Source organism: Triturus cristatus, chromosome 4_1, assembly GCF_964204655.1.
Source record: "Triturus cristatus chromosome 4_1, aTriCri1.1, whole genome shotgun sequence".
Lineage (NCBI taxonomy): Eukaryota > Metazoa > Chordata > Amphibia > Caudata > Salamandridae > Triturus > Triturus cristatus.
Genome location: NC_140585.1, coordinates 1,180,685,270 through 1,180,706,793, shown reverse-complemented (window position 1 = coordinate 1,180,706,793; position 21,524 = coordinate 1,180,685,270). Strand labels below are relative to the sequence as shown.

The 21,524-nt window shown below is 44.9% G+C and overlaps 1 protein-coding gene across 2 annotated transcripts in view; it reads right to left on the bottom strand.

The window, feature by feature from the left end:
- Positions 1-21,524, bottom strand: part of LOC146856309 (uncharacterized) — a 423,335-nt gene that overhangs the window by 104,740 nt on the left and 297,071 nt on the right. For both annotated transcript variants that reach the window (XR_014981460.1, XM_085654421.1), the window contains one exon: positions 17,234-17,389. Coding sequence is in view for 1 of the 2 variants with exons in the window: in XM_085654421.1 (XP_085510547.1) it covers positions 17,234-17,389 (156 nt within the window). In the remaining variant the exon portion in view is untranslated. The remainder of the gene's footprint in view (positions 1-17,233; positions 17,390-21,524) is intronic.

Sequence of the window (21,524 nt, the reverse complement as noted above, 5' to 3'; positions counted from 1 at the left end):
TTGTGTGTTTTTAAGCCACACCGTTAATTACATTAGCCATGCCCCTTTGAGAGACCCCACAGTTTTTTCATCCCACTTAAAGCCCTGCTGCTAGGGGTCAAAGAGAAAGGTGTGGACAAGGTGAGAGGACAGAGGTGTAGTTTGAGCGGGGGTGACAGTCTGCAGGCAATGAAGTGACCCGCCATTTCTCACCGAAGCGCCTCCGCTCTGTGCCATGAATACAGCGCCCGCATCTGCCCTGCGCCTCACCTTCCCTCGGGCTCTTTCCAGGCTTGAGTGCTTGCCATGCAGGGGCTCCGTGAGGGCAGCACTCGATGACCAAGGCCCGCACAATGCACCTAAGCCTGATCGATGGAGCAACACAGCTGGCAGAAGCTGTTTTCGGCATCCTGTTGTGTTTGTGCCGTGCCTGTTTGCTTGGGGGTTTGTAGTGGTGGTGAGAGGTGGACTTGGCTGCGGGTGGCATGCGGTGGATTTGTGGCAGTGTGAAGAGGTCGGTGGAACAAGTCTGGGGGCGCAGTGAGAAGGAAGCCGTTTTAGGACACCTGGGGGCAGATTTGCAAGCCCCTTGTGCCACTTTTGCGTCACTTTTCCCCATGTTAAAAGTGACGAAAAAGTGGCGCAAGGGGCTTGTAAATCTGCCCTTGGTCTCTTTGCGCCCTGCCTGGGGATTTGTTGTATTTTGTCCTTTGCCGATATGCAGAAAAAAACACTGCCACAGCGTGTTAGTTCAGACCTTCGGTAGTCAATTCTCAAAGAGGAATGTTTACAAAGAAAAACAGATACTAGCCATGGCATAAGTGTATATGTGTTGGACTTTTAGAGCTGTTCCGTTGACCAGGTAGGCTGAGATGTAATAAGGATTATTTATCAGCAAACGACAAGCGAAAACTATGCCACGATAAGGCAGATCACATAAAACAAAACAAAAAGATCTTCCTGGTGAACCTTGTGGAGGAACAGTGTATCATGTATATCTCTCGATACCTTTCAATGCCTGCGCTCGTCTCTCCGCCTCCTGCTGCCCACAAGGGCTCAGGTCGGCATCGAACCAGCCGCAGAAACGGTTCTCTTGATTCTAAGAACTCTGTCCATGTCGAACCAGTACTGGCTAGTAAGCGGCCATAGCTACTCGCTGCTGCCTGGATGACTGAGGCTGTCACTTGCTTGCTTCCACGGTACCCTTCGATTCAGCACGCGCATGGGCAGACCGGCACCCGCGCCTATAGTGAGAGCGCACGCGCGCTCAGGTAGTTATGCCCTGAATAATTGGTATGCAAATACGATATCTACAATGCAACACCAGGAAACGTCACAGGACGAAGGAAAAGGCCGATTCATACGAGCAGCTGTTTTATCTACACAGATTATTCTCGATGCTGGGTAGTATGGTGATAACTCTAAAATAATTATTATGGTGTATTCACAACCACACAGTTAGTTTATATTTACCAATATTTGCATTTTTTTCATTCAAGTTATAATTTCTTGCCCATAACACTTAATGTGAAATCGCCGGAGATAGGCGGAGGAAAGACGGTCACATCTGCGGTTTATGTCTCAGAACCAGGACACCGTCGTTTACATGTCAGGCCTAAACCGAGTCATCGCATGTACAAAAAATACCATCGATGTTTTCGTGCGATATATATGTATGGATATAAGAATCAGAAAATAAGGAGCGAATCAGTAAAGAATCAAGAGACAGTTAGTAGCAGAGGCACCTCACCTAATGCTCCATCATTTCACCCCGCTTTGCTCAACGGGAGTCCATTGCTTGAACCGGGTGAAAGCTCGGAGGTGACACCACTTTTTCCATGACAGCGCGTCTGCTCCACGGATGAACTTCCACCAGGCCAGTGTAGACTTCCCTTTTTAATACACATTCAAAACACAGCGAAGCTTCTAGCAAGCCACGCCCCCTAGTTCTCATGAGAGCCCGCACCAGCTTGCTTCAAGGTCACAGCAAAGGGTTGATCAGGCCCTCGCTATGGCTACAAGTCAAACCATGTACATTCCTCTGATACGATACAGTTCTCTCTAGTCAGTAAAATGCGAAAAACAGGAAAAAAGAGCAGACCATGCCCTCCCCACTTTGCAGCTTCGTGCAGGCACAGAAAATGGCTTCAGAGTTAGTTAAGCCATGCACACAAAGGCCCAAAGCAGGATGGAATCAGAAAAGCAAGATGACATGAGACCATGTCAAAGGAGCACCTATAATTCTCATCCACACAACTTACAAGCACCACTGTGCACACAGAAGCAAGGTAAAGTCAGAAGGCAGAATGACATTAGACGGATGTATGTCGTTACAACGCACACTTTTACAATGCATGCACTTACAACGCATTTTTTACAACGCAAAATCCATTACAACGCATTCCATTACATAGCATGACACTACAACGCATTTTTAAAAACTACCTTTACAACGCATTCCATTACAACGCATACTACCTTTACAACGCATACCATTACAACGCATAATATTAAATTGCATTTAAGATAAGTATTAGATAGTATAGGGGTAAAAATTACTTTTCTAACTCCAGGGGGTGCAACAGTAGGGTAAGTGTTGGATAGTATAGGGGTAAAAATTACTATTCTAACTCCAGGGGGTGCAACAGTAGGGTAAGTGTTGGATAGTATAGGGGTAAAAATTACTATTCTAACTCCAGGGGGTGCAACAGTAGGGTAAGTGTTGGATAGTATAGGGGTAAAAATTACTATTCTAACTCCAGGGGGTGCAACAGTAGGGTAAGTGTTGGATAGTATAGGGGTAAAAATTGCTATTCTAACTCCAGGGGGTGCAACAGTAGGGTAAGTGTTGGATAGTATAGGGGTAAAAATTGCTATTCTAACTCCAGGGGGTGCAACAGTAGGGTAAGTGTTGGATAGTATAGGGGTAAAAATTACTATTCTAACTCCAGGGGGTGCAACAGTAGGGTAAGTGTTGGATAGTATAGGGGTAAAAATTACTATTCTAACTCCAGGGGGTGCAACAGTAGGGTAAGTGTTGGATAGTATAGGGGTAAAAATTACTATTCTAACTCCAGGGGGTGCAACAGTAGGGTAAGTGTTGGATAGTGTAGTGTAATATTATGCGTTGTAATGGTATGCGTTGTAAAGGTAGTATGCGATGTAATGGAATGCGTTGTAAAGGTAGTTTTTAAAAATGCGTTGTAGTGTCATGCTATGTAATGGACTGCGTTGTAATGGATGTTGCGTTGTAAAAAATGCGTTGTAAGTGTAGTGCGTTGTAAAAGTTGCGTTGTAAAGGTTGTTTCCCCATTAGACCACGTCAAAGCCAATAGGTCAAAGTCATAATTCACCTAACCCAAATAACACTATACACTTAATCCCTCAGTATACAACATTGAGCACATGTGTGCACCACCACCCACAAGACTGCACCTCAACATCCCATACCTTCTATTCTTGGAAAGACTATTCCACTAAAAGGCAGAAGAAAAGCAGGCATATGCAAACCCATCCTACATTAAGGCTAAGGTAACATAACACACTTAAGTCAGTACAGAATGGTGGTGGTTCAGGGTCCTGAAGAATGCCCAACGACCCCCTCCTGGGGCACTAGAAGGGCAGAAACATGTCGACCTTTCTTTGATCTGGACACAAAATGTGCTTTGGTTACATTATTTAACCTATTGCACCACTATTTTTATTTTTAATAGTCTTCCTACACACCTAACAGAATAAATATTGTTTTTTGAGGGCAGTGTGGGAAAGACACTTTTAACGTCACTATCACTATTTTGCACAAATATTACTGATCACTACTGAGAAGTAGTGGTTCCCTCCAGGTGGAGGCAGCATTGAACACAAGAGACCCAATGATAATGCTGACACGTATTCAGAAGGCGGAGAACCAAGATAAACCGCCCATACCACCTTAAAATACGTGATTGAGGGCTCTCATAATGCCTATTTAGGTGTTAAAGGTTCAAACAATGTTTTAAGAACCCCTACTTCTAGTTACAAGTGATCCATTCCCTTTTTTGATTGGTGGTTGAGGGTCATCATAGGGTGTCAGACCACAAAAGTGGCTGATTCACTACAGCGACCCAGGCAGCTGCGGTTGTGACGTAGACTTTTCTACGCGGGGAGAGTAATGACTCTGACCAGGAGGTCAAAGGTCTTGCTCTTCTTGCCGCGCAGCGGCTGCCATTAAGTAGGAGTCGGGGGGAGGACGATCAGCTGGGAGGCTAGAGTGGGAACAACACGCTGGGTGGGAGGTGCTGCGGGGGAAGCAGCAGCAGGGAGCGTGGGAAGAGGGGCAAGAGGGAAAAAGAGGAAGAATGGGAAAAGGCAAAGAGAAAGAGGCACAAAAGAGGAAAAAAGGCAAAGAGAAAGAGGCAAAAAGAGAAAGAGGCAGCGAGAAAGAGGCAAAGAAAAAAGCAAGGAGAAAAGGGCAAACAAGAAAAAAAGGCAAACCTGAGAAAAAGGCAAACACAAGAAAAAGGCAAATACAAGAAAAAGCAAAAGGACACAGAACAGAGCGGAATAGCAGAAAAGCAGAAGCCTGTGGGTGGAGAAGGGCCTCGAACACCTACCTGAGGGGCTCAAGCTGGAGCTAAGGGCAGACCCTTAACGGTGGAACTGCGCGAGGGAGAGCAGTGACTCTGACCAGGGAGGTCAGAGGTCTTGCTCTTCTTGCCGCACAGCGGGCGCCATTAAGGAGGGGTCAGGGGAGGCCGATCAACTGGGAGGCAGAAGCGGGAGCGACACACTGGGGGGGGAGAGGCCACAGGGGCAGAAGCAGCGGGGAGCGCGGTAAGAGGGAGCAGGGAGGGCAAGAGTGAAAAAGAGGCAGAAAGCAAAAAGGCAAAGAGAAAGAGGCACAAAAGAGGAAAAAAGGTAAAGAGAGAGAGGTACAAAAGAGAACAAGGCAGAGAGAAAGAGAGAAAGAGGCAAACAGAAAAAGGCAAACAAGAGAAAAAGGCAAACATGAGAAAAATGCAAACGAGAAAAAGACAAACACAAGAAAAAGGCAAACACTAGAAAAAGGCAAACAAGAGAAAAAGACAAACAAGAGAAAAAGGCAAATATGAGAGGGTGCTCTTCCACTAGACCACCAGAGAAGAGGTGCAGGCAGGAGCCTGCGGGTGGAGGAGGGCCTCGAACACCTACCTGAGCAACTCAATCTGTAGCTAAGGGCAGACCTTTAACGGTGGAGTTGCATGGGGGCAGAGCAGTGACTCTGATGTCTTTACACAGGACCTGCCAGAACAGCATGAACTGAACCATCTCTCTGTGGTCTTTATACCCTACCTGAGTAATAGCTCTGCTGTCTTTACACGCTCCTTGCAAGACCTGCATCTCATGAGTGATAGCTCTGATGTATTTTCCTTCTACCTCCAAATCATGCATCATAAGAGGAATAGTTTGGCTGTCTTTACAACCGAACGCCAAGACCTCTGTGACCCGAGTGATAACTCTGCTGTCTTTCCATTCTACCTGCAAGACCTTCTTTCTACCCTGACTGATCGCTCCTTTGTTTTTTCACCTTACATACGAACACAACAAAGCGTGCTATCGACACGCTGCGCGACACGATAACGAGGTGGATAGCCATTCCACTATCCATCGCTGACAGGATCTCCCTGGTCAAGATGATAGTGCTACCTAAATTCCTTTACTTTTTTTGTTTACATCCCCTACCACCCAGGATGCCCCTTCTTCGCTACCTTGAGGACAGAGCTTCGACAACGGGGAATACAAACTTGGGGAGATATATATCAAAATGGGAAATTTGCTACGCTACAGCAGCTATGTGACGATCCTCCGCCTAACTGGTTTGGAAACATTCCTCTATGCCAGTCTGTGCGAGGGAATATGGGCTTGTACCCCGGAGTATCCGCAGGAACCGCCGGTGCTTCCCCAGGTGCACACGCTACTGGGGGCGAAAACTGCGTCTCACTTGGTGTCCATCCTCTATAGGTCCCTCTACGTAGAAATGAGCACATCGCAGGGCGCCGCCCGAGATAAATGGTCGCATGAATTGGGACAGGAAATCTCAGATCGGGAGTGGCTCTATTGCTGCATGCAGACAGAGAAGGTGTCTGCTAGTAACAGGTTGCGCATTACGCACTTTAAATATTTACAGCGATACTATTATACACCCGCCCGCCTGTACCGGTACGGACTGAGAGGGGACGCCAGATGCGACAGATGTCGAGCTGACGACGCTGATGTGCTGCATTTGGCCTGGAGCTGTCCGGCCCTTCAGGAATATTGGGGACAGATATTTGAAGCAGTTGGGAAAATGTTGGATACTCCGCTGCTACCGTCTCCGCTGATGGGCATACTGTGCTATGCGGAACGGCTCCCGGTGACACATAGGAGATTCGCCTCCGTCTGCTTCCTCCTTGCTAAGTGGAGGGTGGCCTGTAGATGGGGCAGAGGGAGGGCACCTAAGTTTAAGGACTGGCTAGAAACTATGATATTTTGGCAGGATCAGCTTGCCCTGTACTCTGACCTCCTCCCGACAGCTTCCCGACCCCGAGACATATGGGTCCTCTGAAGAATTACTTATTGCTAACCCCACTGTCGCCTGACGCGGCTCCCCCTTCCTCCCCATCCAGCTAGATGACTAGGCTACGCATGGCAAAGGAGGGAATGATCTGGGGACTCCCTGGGGTGCGGACTGTTGATGGGTTTGCAAGCGGCGACTTCTGATAACTCGCGGTGTTCTGACACCTGTGGGGGCCGACTGAGAACTGTGGGATCCAGGGGTGGCTGCACGGCTTACTGGGTGTTATGATGTGCTTGACGTCGGGGCATGAGAGGGTGGCCATGAGGAGGAGGCATCCACTAAAGTGCCCACGCACTTAAGACTGTGTCCTGCTGTCCCTGGTGCTCCCTGAGCCAATGCGCTATTTTAAATTTTCTAAGCCACTCTCACCGTGAGGCTAGTTGACTGTGTTCTTAATCTGTTGTTATTAAAAACTATTAGGGTTCGTGATCCCTTGTTCCACCAAACAGCGAAACCTGCATCGGTTTCTTGACGCGGCCGGCCCTCTGGGGTTGTTGGCGCTACGGTGTGTACACTCTTGCCTTTTTTTTCCTTATTCTAACACGCTGCCGGCCATGGATGGTTGTAGGCATTATGCTGTGTACGGACATTATATGCTAAATAAAGGTTTTTGAAATAAAAAAAAATAAAAAAAACATATGAACACAACAAATATAACACTGCCAGCCACACAAAAGGTGTATTACACTTATTATGTTACCCATTTGGTAACGCATTTCATGGTTCCCAACTGGGTATTTAGCGCTATATAAATGCTACAATACAGTGCTATATTTCAAGATAGCAAAAGGTCCTCGCCCCAATGGCAGGAGTCACCTGCAGTGTCCAGATGAGTCAATAAACATGCTTTGCTGGCTAGAACCTGCTTCCCGAAAGGTTGAACTAGGAGTTGCCTAGAACAGGAAATCATATCTGCTGACTATTAATGTTTCTGATTAAAGGCCTCTTGTTAAAGTTGGGTGCAAGTGAGAATGGACAAGACAGAGGAGACCAAAATGAAAGTTGACTGGTGGAGGCATATATAAAAGCTGCTTTTCTCAAGGCTCAAATGTCAAAGAAGAGCTGGACTAAGATTGAACAAAATGAGAACTACCAAATCCGTGCAGTGCTGCAGTCCTAGCCGAGACAATGGAAGCAGAATAAGTCTCCTTTCACCACACTGGGTCTCATCTTGAGTGTCCCATTAATTCTGATAGGCCGTAACAGGCGATACAGGGCCACTGGAATTATGACTTCAGATGACACCCTTCTGGTAGATGGTATCAGGGCCGGACTGGGAACCCAAACTAGCCCTGGAAATTAAGTTGGACCCACCCTGGAGGGGTGGGGGGGTGGGGGTAGGGTGGTGGAAAACACTTCAGCTGCTTCTGTGAAAGGGGGCCGATATTGCAGCTATGTGCAGAACCGCCACCAGTAACTAAAACAGCCCCCAGGGGTCCAAAACAGGCCCCCACATTGGCAGCCCACTGGGGAAATTCCCTCTATGGCCTGTCCTGCCCTGGATGGTATTGCAACAGGAGGTTTCACCTGCTTCACATGTAAATCTCTGGGTAAGATAAAAAAGGGTAATTGTGGAAATTTGCACAGTCAGACTTCTGATTGCTATTCCCATACTTTTATAATTCCTGTTATTCTCCCCACTATCAGTTAATCCAGAAGCAGGGTAGATTACAGGTATTTTTACATGCCACTCATTATGAGGACTTGTGTCTCTTGTGCCCCTGTAAAATGTCGTTCCTTACAGATGCTGTAAGTGGAAGTTATCTGGGTGGAAACTGTAAATGGTCAGGAGAATGAATGCTCCTGCAAACTGGAAAGAGCAAGAGTGTCTGGGATCTAAGAAACGAATTAGGCTCACCTGGAGTATTGAAGGGTAACATGGGGCTGTCCCATTTCCTATTGTGCTGGCAGGGCAGCAGTGTATCAAGTGCTTTAGCTCTCACCCTCACATGGGCACGGTGACAGTCTGCCTATGGTCTGAGCCATGGCCCTACGAGTGTTCATCTGATTCTGGAAGCCTGAGATGGGCTTAGGCCATGAACGTCTTCTCAAAATGGTTGCTTCCAGTGGCATAGCCACAGTAGGTGGAATCTTCGTTTATTAAAGACTTTCAGGCACATGCATCAAATCTTTTTGCGATCGCAAACGGGGCGAATCGCAAAAATCGGCCGTTTGCGATCGCAAAATTAGCTTTTGCGATGCATGAAACAACTTGCCACTCGCACTTCAAAAAATCGCAATTAATTGCAATTTTTCAAATTGCCATTGCATTTAAGGAATCACAAATTGTAATTCCTTAAATGCAATGCAAGGCCCACTTGAGAATAGCTATTTCGCTAATAGGGGTCGCACATTACCAAGAAGTTGAACGTCATGGTAATTTGCAAAAACTTTGAAAAATGCACTTTAGTGCATTTCTCAAAGTTTCATGTTGCGCACACACATGCCCTTGGGGCATGTGTGTGCGCAACATATGTGCACAGATCAATTTCAGGGGTGCAACAGGGTGTCCCTTTGACACCCTTGCACCCTGAAATTGCATGCGCAATTTGCGAGAACCTATTGGTACTCGCAAATTGCGCATGCAATTTCCCATTCATTCCTATGGACCTGTAGGCCCATAGGATTGAATGGGAAGCCATTCCTTATTTGCGACTCGCAATTTGTGAGTCGCAAATAAGGAATGTGTGTAGGAATCGCTATTTTTATAGCGATTCCTACATGCATAGGCTTTTGCGAGTTCTTAATTGCGTTTCCTTAATAATCGCAATTAAGGACTCGCAAAATCCTACCTTGATGCACGTGCCTGCAAGTCATTTCTGCTCAGGATGCCAACCTGGATTGCTCTTTCACACCTTTCTTCCTTCATGAGGTGTATTTGTACAGCAGGTGTCGGTGTCCCCAGCTTTAAAAACATGCACGGCTACTTCTCATTCACCAATTCCCACTCTTGCCCACTTGGCATCCTTTCACTGACTCGCGCAAGTTTCAATATAGATTACTGGACCAGCCATAATTAACTCCCTTTTCGCTCTCTGGGTAGGCTGCTGGGAAGGCGTATGATGTGTGTCTAGCAATAATTATAATTTGTGCACCAGTCTCTTACAACTCCCCACCCCTTCCCCCGCTCCATCACACTGCTAGGCGTTGCATCACAAGAGTAGCTCAAATAGCCTCTCTGGTCACTCATGCAGAACACCAAAACTCTTCCGCATAAGGTCCCAACAAATGCAGCATAGAGGCGACCACGCAATCCCCCAGTGTGGTGTGCAACCCGTTCGAAAACGTGCCATAAAAGGGTTAGAACTTACAATGCGCTACATTAATGCTTCAATGCAATACAATAGTGACTGGAGGCGTTGTTTGGAGAGAAATCATCAGGAATCCAGGATGGCGGATATTTCAACCTGCACGGGTTTATCGATTGGCCTATCTGGGGGACGTGCACCAGAGAGGTCTAATCAAGAACGCCGATCCAGGGCGGGCCTTCAAATGAGTTTCCATCCCCCATAGGAGCGTGCCCCCGTGGCTGCCGCCTCGGTACAGCTGTCGCCTCTCTCTCTCATTATCTCCGGCCCGCACGTAGCCTCCGCCTGTGGCGTCACGCCGCGGCCGGCCAGCCACGCTGCTCATTAGCATATCATTTCCTAGTCATTAATCCCAGGCCTTCCAGTGTTTTTTGCTACTTTATAACCAGACTTACCTACTGGTCGTTGATAGGGCGATGGTGACACAAGATCGCTTTTCTCCGGGCGCTACAGGACTGAATGGCACGAGACTCATCAGAAATATTGTGATGCATGGTACACGTCGTTCCACATTGAGCACAGTCAGAGCCACTGAAATTATTAGGCATGGCATGGGTTTAACAAATTATGCAGCAGGGCTGACTAAATCGTGCGGCAAGAAATTATTAATTATGCGGCGTAATGTGACACATTTTGCGATCGCATCACTTCATTATTTTATCATTTTGACACGTTCACAAAGTCTGGGTGAAGGGTTCGCCTCATTTAGTGCTTGTTCAATACCCATACACTGCAATAACCAAATGAGAGGTGACACGTTAAGCATTGCAAAGCAGGGACATCTTAAGGATTTTTTGGGACCCTGGGCAAAATGTATTTTAGGGGCCTCTGTTCTCAGCAATGTTGAATTTATGATCCAATTTCAGCTCCTTTATGCCCTCTTTAGCCAGGTCAGAGACAGTTCACAGGCACTCTAGTCCAAATTCTAAATGTGTTTACTTCTAATATTTATGGACAGTGATGTGTGTTTTTAATATTGTAACACAGCAGCAGCTCATTAATATTACTGCAAATTTTCTCTGTGACTCCCTCCCATTTCTCATATGTGTGGTCCTGCTCTGAACTATAATAACTGTTTGTATGGATGTTACATGAAGCATAAACATAATATTTCTATGTAAAATGTCCGTAATAGACTAGGACACATCTCACACATTAAAATTAAATTAAAGGAAAAAGGTATTTAAAGCAATATGTTTATGAATTATTTAAGGTAATCAGGGCACGACTGCAGATTAGAGCTGCCTCTGTCGCCCCCCCCCCCCCCTTGAAAAGCTGGGGCCCACATTGTCCATACTTTAAAACGCCCCTGTTGCAAAGGACCTTCCATTGTTCAGTAACAACGTGAAGCAGTGAGTTTGGGAACTTTTGATCCATTGGAGCTAGGAACAACATTTGTTTAATAAAAACATGTAGATTACGCGGAAGATGATGAATTATGTGGCAAATCTGGCACATCTACACTTATGCAGGAAACACAGCAGCTGCAGAATTTGAGTGATCTGATTATAGTTGATGTAAGAGAGGGTCCCGGTGCATATTTGCACAGGAAGAAGAAGCACTGTGTCGCTGTAGTAAAACGATTTTGCTACATTTTGCATAAAGTACAGCACTTTCTGTTGGGCCACTGGCACTTGAGACTCCCATATGCAGGGCCAGACTGGCTGCACCGGGCATTTTCCAGATAGACTGACGTGGTATGGACTGGTTTATGTTTCCTGAGCATTTCTTACCTGCTTTATAAATAGTGTACAACAAATGGTTTTAAAGTGGGCCGGACAGACCAGCTGGCTTCAGAACCATTTATTTTTGCATTTGGATTGCCTCCTGTCTTTTGTAAGGTCGTCACGAACTGACCTTTAGGGAGAAGGGGGGTGAGGGTAGTGCTGTTGCTTGACTCAGAGAGTCAGGTACATAAATAGAGACACTTCAAAATTAAAAACTGCGTACTTCTTTATAACTGTTCCAATGCATTTCAGATACTGTATTAAATTATACTATTCAGTGTTTAATTTGTGAGAAAAAATAAAAGAAAAGTGCCAGGGCCCTTGTCAGGAGGCCACTGCAACTTGCATCACCAATTGTCATGACAGCACTGCAATGGCATTATCAACACAACTACTGACCATTACACTCCTACAAGTGTGCAATTCTGACTATTCCAGGTGCCCAACACTACAAGTTTAGGTGGCAGGTATTAGTCCCCTTTAATGTATATAGAATTAATTTACTACTGTTGTGCTCATTTCTAAATTATACAGCGCCACCATGTGGCAGACTGTCATGACTGCTGGTGTTGACAATTAAATGCCAGTGCCAAGCACCGGAAACCACTGGCTCAAATTAAGCGCTGATACTACTGCGTTGAGTGAAAATTATTAGAAGTGATTCTAATTATGAACTTAGAAGCATTAATGTTCCTCTGCCACTGGCCCGACATCGATGCTGTTAGTGAGGGAAGTCAGTTGTCTTTTGCCCTCTATATGAGACCTAGAGTGTTACTGTTAATTGAGTAACATTACAGTCTTTTGTTTTTTGTGCAGCACACACTCTGACCTGATATATTTCCTTTAGAGGTCATTTCTGATCTCATCCTGATGAATTCGGAATATAAATAATAACCTGCAAGTGTGCATGATTTCTTAAACACTATTTACATACATTAAATTAAGTTTTATTGCATAGCAGGTATGTATGATTACTACGTATTTCATAAAATACAAATCATTAAATGTTTATTACTGTTTGTAATATTCTTTAAATGCAGCAAACATGTACTGCATTGTAGTGACATCCGGGTATGTGTGTAGACTTGCTGTTTGTCATTCTGTCCGTCTACATGTCTGGGTCCATCCCTTTTTTTTTTAAGTTTAAAAGAATTTTATTAAAACAAAAACAGGTGTCGATACAGCAGAAAATCAAAAAACATAGCAATAGCAAGATATACGAAATAAAATATGACTATGAAAATAAACATGAGACTTAAGAAATAACAAATGACTAAGGCTATATAACAGAAAACGATATTGGATAAATATGCAGTAAAGTGGAACATAATAAATGCAAGGGAACATAAAGGTCAATCAAGGAGGTTTAGAAACTTCTTGTTGGGAGGGGAGCAAATGAGATGGAGGGGACGAACGTTTAGCACATTTATCAAGATATAAGGTAACAGGTAGCCAGAGATCATGTCGTTTTTTGGTCAAATTGAGGGGGTGAATAAAAACAGTATCTAATCTGTGATTATGACAGATATTATACCACCATGCTCTGAAAGATATATTGGCAAAGTTTTTCCAATTAACCGTAATTTGCTGAAATGCAACAGCTAGCAATAAATCGATAATTTGCACATTAAAATCGGTACCAGTCCAACAAGGGGATAGACTTCCTAGAAAAATATTAACAAGGGAGAAAGGAATTACAGTGTGAAAAATGGCATTTATTTGGGTCCAGACTTGTCTCCAAAAATTGTGTGTGGGGGTGCAAGAAAAAAGCATATGAAAAAGAGTAGCCTTGGAGGCCGAACAAGACCAGCAAAGGTCAGGTATTAAAGGAAATCTCTTATTTAACATGTGGGGTGAAAAAAGAAGTCTGTTATAAATAAAAAAAAGAGGGTTTGTGTGAGGGAAGCAGCCCTGGACGATCTGCGAAGCTTGGTCCACAGTTTATCCCATAAAGAGGTGGGCCAGGAAATGCCAAAGTCAGATTCCCATTGTTCCTCTACCTTGGATTTTGGCCTAGGTGTGGGAGTTATGCGGAGTGAGTGATAGATGGAGGAGGCTGTGGGCTGGGTACGTAGCAAAGAGTGAAGATGCGAAGAGGGAGTGGGGGGATTAGGCTGGGTGGGGGAATTAGAGAGTGTGGCATATGTGGACATGATTGCGTTCTTAAGTATAACATACTTACAAGTGAAGGAATGGGGGAGATTATATTTTTGGCTGAGAATAGGAAAAGGTAAGAAATCGGAACCAGAGAAGAGATGAGACACCCAGATCAAACCCTTTTGTCTCCAAGATTTCCAATAAACGGGTTTATGATTAATGAGAATACTATTGTTATGCCAAATGGTGGTATTGAGAAATTCAGCTACAGAAGAGGGGGGACTGGGGGAAGTGGAAAGGAGAAGTTTGGTGGTGAAATTGTGTATGGGAGTGGAAAGGACCTGAGGTTTACGAGAAAATGAGAGATATTCCACGAAGGAAAAAGGGGATAATGAAAGGCGTTCAAGAACAAGCCATGGGGGGAGGATTCAGCCGGATCTTTAAACCAAAGAGGCTTGTCGCAAAAGAAATGCTTTGTGATAAGCGGGAAAGTCTGGAAAGTTGACCCCGCCCTCCGACTTAGGAAGACGTAGTCTGCATAAGGACATACGCGCTTTTTTTCCAGACCAGAGGAAAGAGGAAAAAACATTATTTATTTTCTTGAAATACTTAGCTGGAATAGGTACCGGAATATTGGATATAGTGTATAGAACTATTGGAGAAAGCATCATTTTAATCGTATTAAGGCGGCCCCACCAGGAAAGGTATAGTGGGTGCCACCTAGAGGTGAGGTCAGATAATTTCTGGATACATTTAGTAAGGCACAACGAGATAGTCTCAGGGAGAGAAGGGGCAATATACAAACCCAGGTATTTAATATGTAAGGGACTCCAAGTAAAATTGGACGCGTCAAAATCAGGTTTAAAGGTAAATTTAGTAAGGGGTAGGATTTCACATTTGTCATTGTTTAACTTATAACCAGAAATATGGGAATACTCGCGCACTTCATTGAGGAATATAGGAATAGAAATGGTAGGGTTGGACATAAAGAGTATGATATCGTCGGCGTACGCAGCAAGTTTAATGTTTGTGTGGGAGGTCTGGAAACCATGTAGGTTAGGATTTTGGCGAAGCTTTGAAAGGAAGGGTTCTAATGCTAGATTAAAGAGAAAAGGGGACAACCCTGACGGACTCCTCTACCTAAGCTGAAAAAGGAAGAAACTAGACCGTTAGCACAAACCGCTGCTCTGGGGCTGGAATAAAGAAAAGAAACAAGAGAAATAAAATTGGGGCCAAACCCAAACCCCCTAAGGGCAGAGAAAAGGAAAGTCCACTCTACCCTATCAAATGCTTTCTCTGCATCCAGGGCAATTGCCGCTACGGAGTCTTGGGACTTTGAGGATTTGGACAGGACATTAAACAGGAGTCTAGTATTGTCTGTAATGAAACGACCCTTAACAAATCCAGATTGTTCCGGACCTAACAACTCAGGGAGGAAAGGATCTAATCTTAAAGCAAGAGATTTAGCGTACAATTTATAGTCAATGTTAACTAAAGAGATTGGTCTGTAATTCTTGCAGTGTTGGGTGTCTTTACCATCTTTAGGTATGATACAAATATGGGCGTCTGAAAAAGTGCCAGAGGAAGTGCCACTAAGTATAAAAGAGTCAATAAGAGAATGCAATCTAGGTAGTAGTAATTTAGAAAAGTGCAAGTAAAATTCAACTGTAAAGCCGTCTGGACCTGGAGCTTTGTCTTTCTTAAGTGATTGAAGTGCAGTGTGTAATTCAGATTCAGAAATGGGAAGTTCAAGAGTAGATAGGTCAACAGGAAAGTGAGGAGGAGCCTTAATGCTGGAACAAAATGGTAGCTAAGGATTGAGCGGAAGGACGAGTTTCAGAAGAATAAAGCTTGGAGTAAAAACGGGAAAATTCCTCTAAAATGTCCACATCTGTATGCTTTAAAACTGAGTTAACATCGAAAACAGAATCAATATTTAGTTTGTTTTGTTTGATTTTTAAGTAATTGGCTAAAACTTTACCCGCCTTGTTCTTTCCCCCATAAAATTTTGAGCTAGATTTCAACAAATAAAGTGAAGCATCATTAGTAGATTGTTTGTTATATTGCATTTTAGCTTCAATAAGAGTAGTCAAACTTTCCTGCGATTGGGAAGTATAAAAGGAGTGCTCCAGTTTTTTAATCTTGAGGAGAAGATCATTCGCTGCTTTGCGAGCGGTCTTACGCTTTCTGGATACAAAATCAATGATGAAACCTCTGGCTGCAGCCTTATAAGCATCCCAGATAACATGTTTGGGCAGGGTGGGTGTATCATTAACTGGTGAAATCAGTAAAGGAAGTGGTAAACTTGGGATCAAGAAGTAAAGTGTTATTGAAACGCCAACGTTTCGGTCCATTGGACTTGGGTAGGATATCAATGCTGACCAGCACTGGGGCATGATCAGAGAATAAGATGGGGCCAATGTCTGCGTGAGTGAGGGACTGAGAGATATGGTGGGAGAGGAAAATGTAATCTATACGGGATTGTGAATGATGGGAAGGGGAGTAGAAGGTGAATTCTTTAGTAGTGGGGTTACAAAGACGCCAGGCATCAATAAGTTTGTACTGGGATATTGCTTGGACAAACAATTTGTGAGACTTATTAGGAATATAAGATGCTTTAGAATGTCTGTCCAAAAAGGGGTCAAGGGGCAAATTACAGTCTCCCGCCATAATGAAATTGTCATCGACATATTCAGAAAGACGGGAAGCCATTGTGCACCAAAAGGCGGGGTCACCACCAGTAGGTGCATAAATGTTGAGAAGAGAAATGGGGATACCCTTCGAGGAAAGTTTGACGTACAACCATCTACCATCGGGATCTGATTCAGAAATCAAGAGCGAGTGGGAAAGAGACTTGCGAATTAACACAGCTACACCATTTCTTTTACCATCACCAGGAGCAGAAAATACATCACCCACCCAACCCCTTTTAAGCTTGGCAGCTTCAATGTCAGACAAATGAGTTTCTTGCAGGAATGCAATATCGACATTCAACTTGGCTAAATGTGAAAGAATTTTCTGTCTTTTAATAGGAGAATGGAGACCTTTGACGTTCCAGGAAACAATACGCACTGCCATTAGAAAATATTAAAGAAGTAGTGCAGAGAAAAGAAATAACACCAAGAAAAAGCCTCATGAGAAACAAAAACGTGAGGAAAGGAGGAAAGAGAGAAGAAATAGACGTGGAAAAGGGAGGAAATATACGAAAGAAGGAAGAGGAAAAGAGGATACATAGACGTCGGGAAGATAGAAAAAGGACAAGATGATGCTAAGATCCAAGAAAATAGAAAATGAAATCCAGAGAAATCGGTAAGTAAGTTTAAATGAGAGAGAAGAGAGAAAAATCGAAAAATATAATGAAAACGAATGGAATTAGACCAAGGGGGCCAATAAGCGGTGAAGATAAAGAAGAAAAGAATGAGGAGTGAGGAAAAAGATCGCATAAAGAGTACTGACACCAATAAACCTGAAGGTATGAGAAAAGGAATCAAAATAAGGGAAAATAAAACAAGAACAAACGTGACATAAAAAGAATGAGGAATACTCACAGGGGGTGGTTGAGGAAAGGTATGATCAGGAACAGGAACAGACAAGGATATACGTGGATGCAGGGAGAGGGAGGTAGGGCCAACTGGAGAAGGCAGGACACTCAGGGTCAGGGGGACGTCCAACCAGAGATACAGGACGGAACGCATAACATAGATCTGTGGAAGAAAAAGGGGAACAGGGTTAAATATCAACAAATGATAAGGGCATGAGATAAGGAACGAATAGGACATATCGAAGAAACCGCAATAAAAAATACTACCATGAAGAACAAGCACTCATCAAGAGAATAAACATAATGAACCAACGAGGTTAGAGAAATTAAAACAACAAGTATAAGAAACTGGGGCATCAGTATAAGAATTCAGAAAAAAGTCATGTTGGAGGGGAAGAGGAAGGATCAGAAAGCTCCATATCAGCCTGGCCGCAGGAATTCAGGTAACTTCGAAGTCGTGCAGGCTGTTCATAGGTCGTAGTCTTATTATTGTGGGTGACTTTGAATAAGCAAGGATGGAAAAGGCCATATCTGGCGCCAATGGAACGAAGGTCAGATCGCATGTCCAAGAAGGCCTTACGGCGGTTTGCAGTTGCTTTGGCGTAATCCTGCGCGAAGAACAAGTTGGAGCCCGACCAGGTGATACGAGGAGAGGCTCTGGCCGCAGATAGAACTTTCAGCAGATCAGTGTATTCCAAAAAATACATTATTACACCTCTGGGCTTCACTGACGAGGAAAGAGAGGAGGAAGCTCGACCAAGCCTGTGAGCTCGCTGGATATTGAGAGGGGTATCATCAGGTAAATGCAAAATCTTCGGAAGAAAAGACTTGAAAAAAGTAATGGGATCACTTCCCTCGCAGCCCTCCACAAGGCCATAAAGGCGAAGATTGTTGCGTCTATTTCGGTTTTCCAAGTCTTCCACCTGCTTCTGAAGAGAAGAAATTTGCGCATGCATAAGTGTGACCTTGGCTGCAGAATCTTGAAGAGAAGAGACGTTACGCTCCACCGATGACACTCGTTCATCCATCCGGGTCCAGTTGTCCGTGAGAACCTGCAACTTAGCGTTGGTCTCTTCCATGAAGGGGCGCAAGGCCCGTATCTCTTCAAGGATTAGTTCCATCGAAATGGCCGCAGAGGACTTGGGAGGCGAAGGTGGATCTTTTTTTAAGCGCTTAGGCGTCGTCTTTACTGAAGGCTGTGAGGAGGAATCTATGTTCAGCGACATCTCGTTACTGGGAGAAAGCTGAGAAGCTTCCAGATGAGCCAGTTCCGTAAAAAGCTTAGAGTTTTTGATGTAATTGCGTTTTTGGGTCTTGCCGGAGCTTTCGGCCATAGATGCGACTGCAAAATGAAGGTAAAATCCACCAAACTGAGTGTAAAGGCAAATATAGTGCAAGGTCCAAAGCACACGAAGTTTGAAAAAGAGCAGCAGGGAGATTTGATGTGAAGAAGTGCCAATCCAGATAAGCAGTTCTATCAAAAAGCCAGGAAACGCAAATAGAGAGCACAAAATGGCCGCCAGATATGAGGAGAGTAAAAAGGAAAGAAAATTGAGTCCAAAAGACAGTTGTGCCAAAAATTAATTAAAATAGTCACCCATCAATGTAAATTCACACCATGCGATTTGCTCGGGGTATTGAAGGCATGCTACGTTGAGTGCACAGTAGACGCGCTGCTGAAGGGAGCCACTCGCAAGAGAAACAAAATGGCGGTCGCGGTCGATGTAGAGCCGCGACCGGGAGTAAAATGCCGATAAAATGCGGTGCAAGTGTGCTCCAACGATGAGGAGAGTCTCAAAGTAGTCCAAAGACCTTCCGACGAAGCAGGCTCCCCTTCATGACTCACAATGTACGTGCGGACCGCCCGTAATCTCAGGTACGAACGGAGCCCTCACGCTAACGCCGCCATCTCCTCGGGCGCCTAGCCACGCCCCCGTCTGGGTGCATCCCTGTCTGTAAGTCTTTATACATTTGTGTCTGCCTGTTGGCTGTACTTAATTTGTAAAAAAAAATAAGTTGACGTGCCCAAAACGCCACTCAGAAGCCCACCACAGGTGTAATGAAATGTCAGCGCACTGAATACCAAGGCTGTGTAGCCGTAACTCCACCTCATGCCTCTTTAATCCACTACCAGACTCTCGCAGACTTTATCCCACTTTTGCAGGCAAGGGGGCAGCCGGAAATGTAAAATACCCCCACTTTGTATTAAAGCTTTGATGTCACCCAGCAAGCGAGCCCAATCTGACCTAGAAGACAGCCCTAGTCTCTTCTGTCTAAGCATCTATCCCTTGATTCTTTCAATCTTCCATTCACCTGCTGATATCCACTATTTCCCCTTTATATTCTGTCACCCACTTGTTCTTTAATCCATCATTCAACCTTCCCCATCCTATCCACCCTCCATCTGCTATCCATCCTTCCACTCTGCCATCCATCCATCCACTCTGCCATCCATCCATGCACTCTGCCATCCATCCATCCACTCTGCCATTCACCCATCCATGCATTCTGCCATTGATTCACTCATCTTTTCACCCACTCAACCATCCATCCACCCCTTAGTGTGCCATCCTTTCACCTGCCTATCTATCTATTCATCCATTTACTCTGCCATATTTTCATCTGTCCATTCACCTAACCATTCACTCACCCATCCATCCCATTACTCTGCCATCCTTTCACCTGTCCATCCACCTATCCATTCAGCCATCCTTTTACCCACTCATCCTTTCCCCAATCCTTCATCCGCTCACTCATTCATCCATCCACTCTTCCTTCCTTCCACCTTTCCTTCCATTCAATATTTGTTCCCCCTTTCCCTTGTCCTTTTACCCACCTGTCTCTCTTTGTTGCACCTCCTTCCTCTTCTATTGGCGCTGGTTTCCTTTATTGCTTAAACTATTAGTTATTGTCTGCAATTTGCAGACAGAAGAAGTCCCTAAAGAGCCCCACACAGCTGTAGCTGCTAAAGCAGGGAGTGTGTGTGTGTTAGTGTATGCGTGTGGGGGGAAAGGGGAATCACGATGCCCTTGCTTGCAGGGTGCTGCTTTCTCCTTTGGGGGCTTTTGCCCAACTTTATCTTCCTCCGTATTTCTGTGTATTTTTCTACTCTGTGACTCTCGTTAACTGCGTTAGACACAGTGGCGTAGCAAGGTCAGGTGGAACCCGGTGCGGAAAACTTCTCGTCACCCCCAGCTTGACAAAATGGCAAAAATATGTGTTTAAAACACGTTTTTGCCATTTTGTCACCCCCATCAGTGATGACACCCGGGGCGGGCCGCACCCCCTTCCTACGTCACTGTTAAGACAGCAAAAAATACAAGAGTGCTGGGCTCCACCGGCTCAAATTAAGTGCTGCCTGTCTGTCTGCGCTTGTCTGTAGGTGTGCGTCTATATCTCTGTCTGTCAGTGTTCTGATGTCTGTCTGTGTTCCGATCTATCTGTCTGTGAGCATGCACATCCATGAGGGTTGGTGATTTGTGTGAAAAGGCTGTATTTCTGATTATGCAGTTTGTCTTTAGGACACATGATCATATCTTTGAACCTACAGCATATGAGTATATTAATAATGCTACCTGTCCGCTTGTGTGTGCACATGAGTGCATGCATGGTGTAGGTAGAAGGGCCCTCCTGGCATCTTAATTCCTAGATTCTCAGAACTCGCAGGAATCTCCCAGAGGACAAAAGATGGACTATTGACCACAGAAGGGAGACTCCATTTCTCCCCTCTACCATTTTGTGGGTGCATTGTTTGTCATTACTATGTAACAAGAACTCCTCCCAACCTCAGTGAGTGAAAGGTGCAACTGCTGCACCCTTGCTTTAAAAGACCAGCCAAGGCCCTCTGGTCTCAGAACGGTACTGATGTTGCCAGCCTCCCATGACTTTCAAAAGTGAAATTTATGCCAACTATAGATCTGCCCCAAGGAGCTTCTGTACCACTGGAGGGATGCAATAGGCTGATTTGCCCGATGAGCTAGTAGCGCTGTGACACAAGCTGCCATGGGATTCAGTTTGTGGTGCAACATTCAGTGCAAGGATCAGTTTTCGTAGTTGCCACCTGGGTGCTTTGGCGAGACTCTCTGGAGTGGCTTCAGTCGTCTTTTGGTAGAAATAAGTAGGGGTGGGCGGAATTTGTGAAATTAACTTTCGCAAATTATCGCGAAAATGTTTAAAATTATCGCAAACAAGCGGAAATATCGCGAAGATGCGGAAGTTTTTTTCCCGCATGTTCGCGAGATTTTCTGCATGGTTGCGGGTCGCCAACTTACCCATGTGGTTGCTTGCGGGCGCGGCCA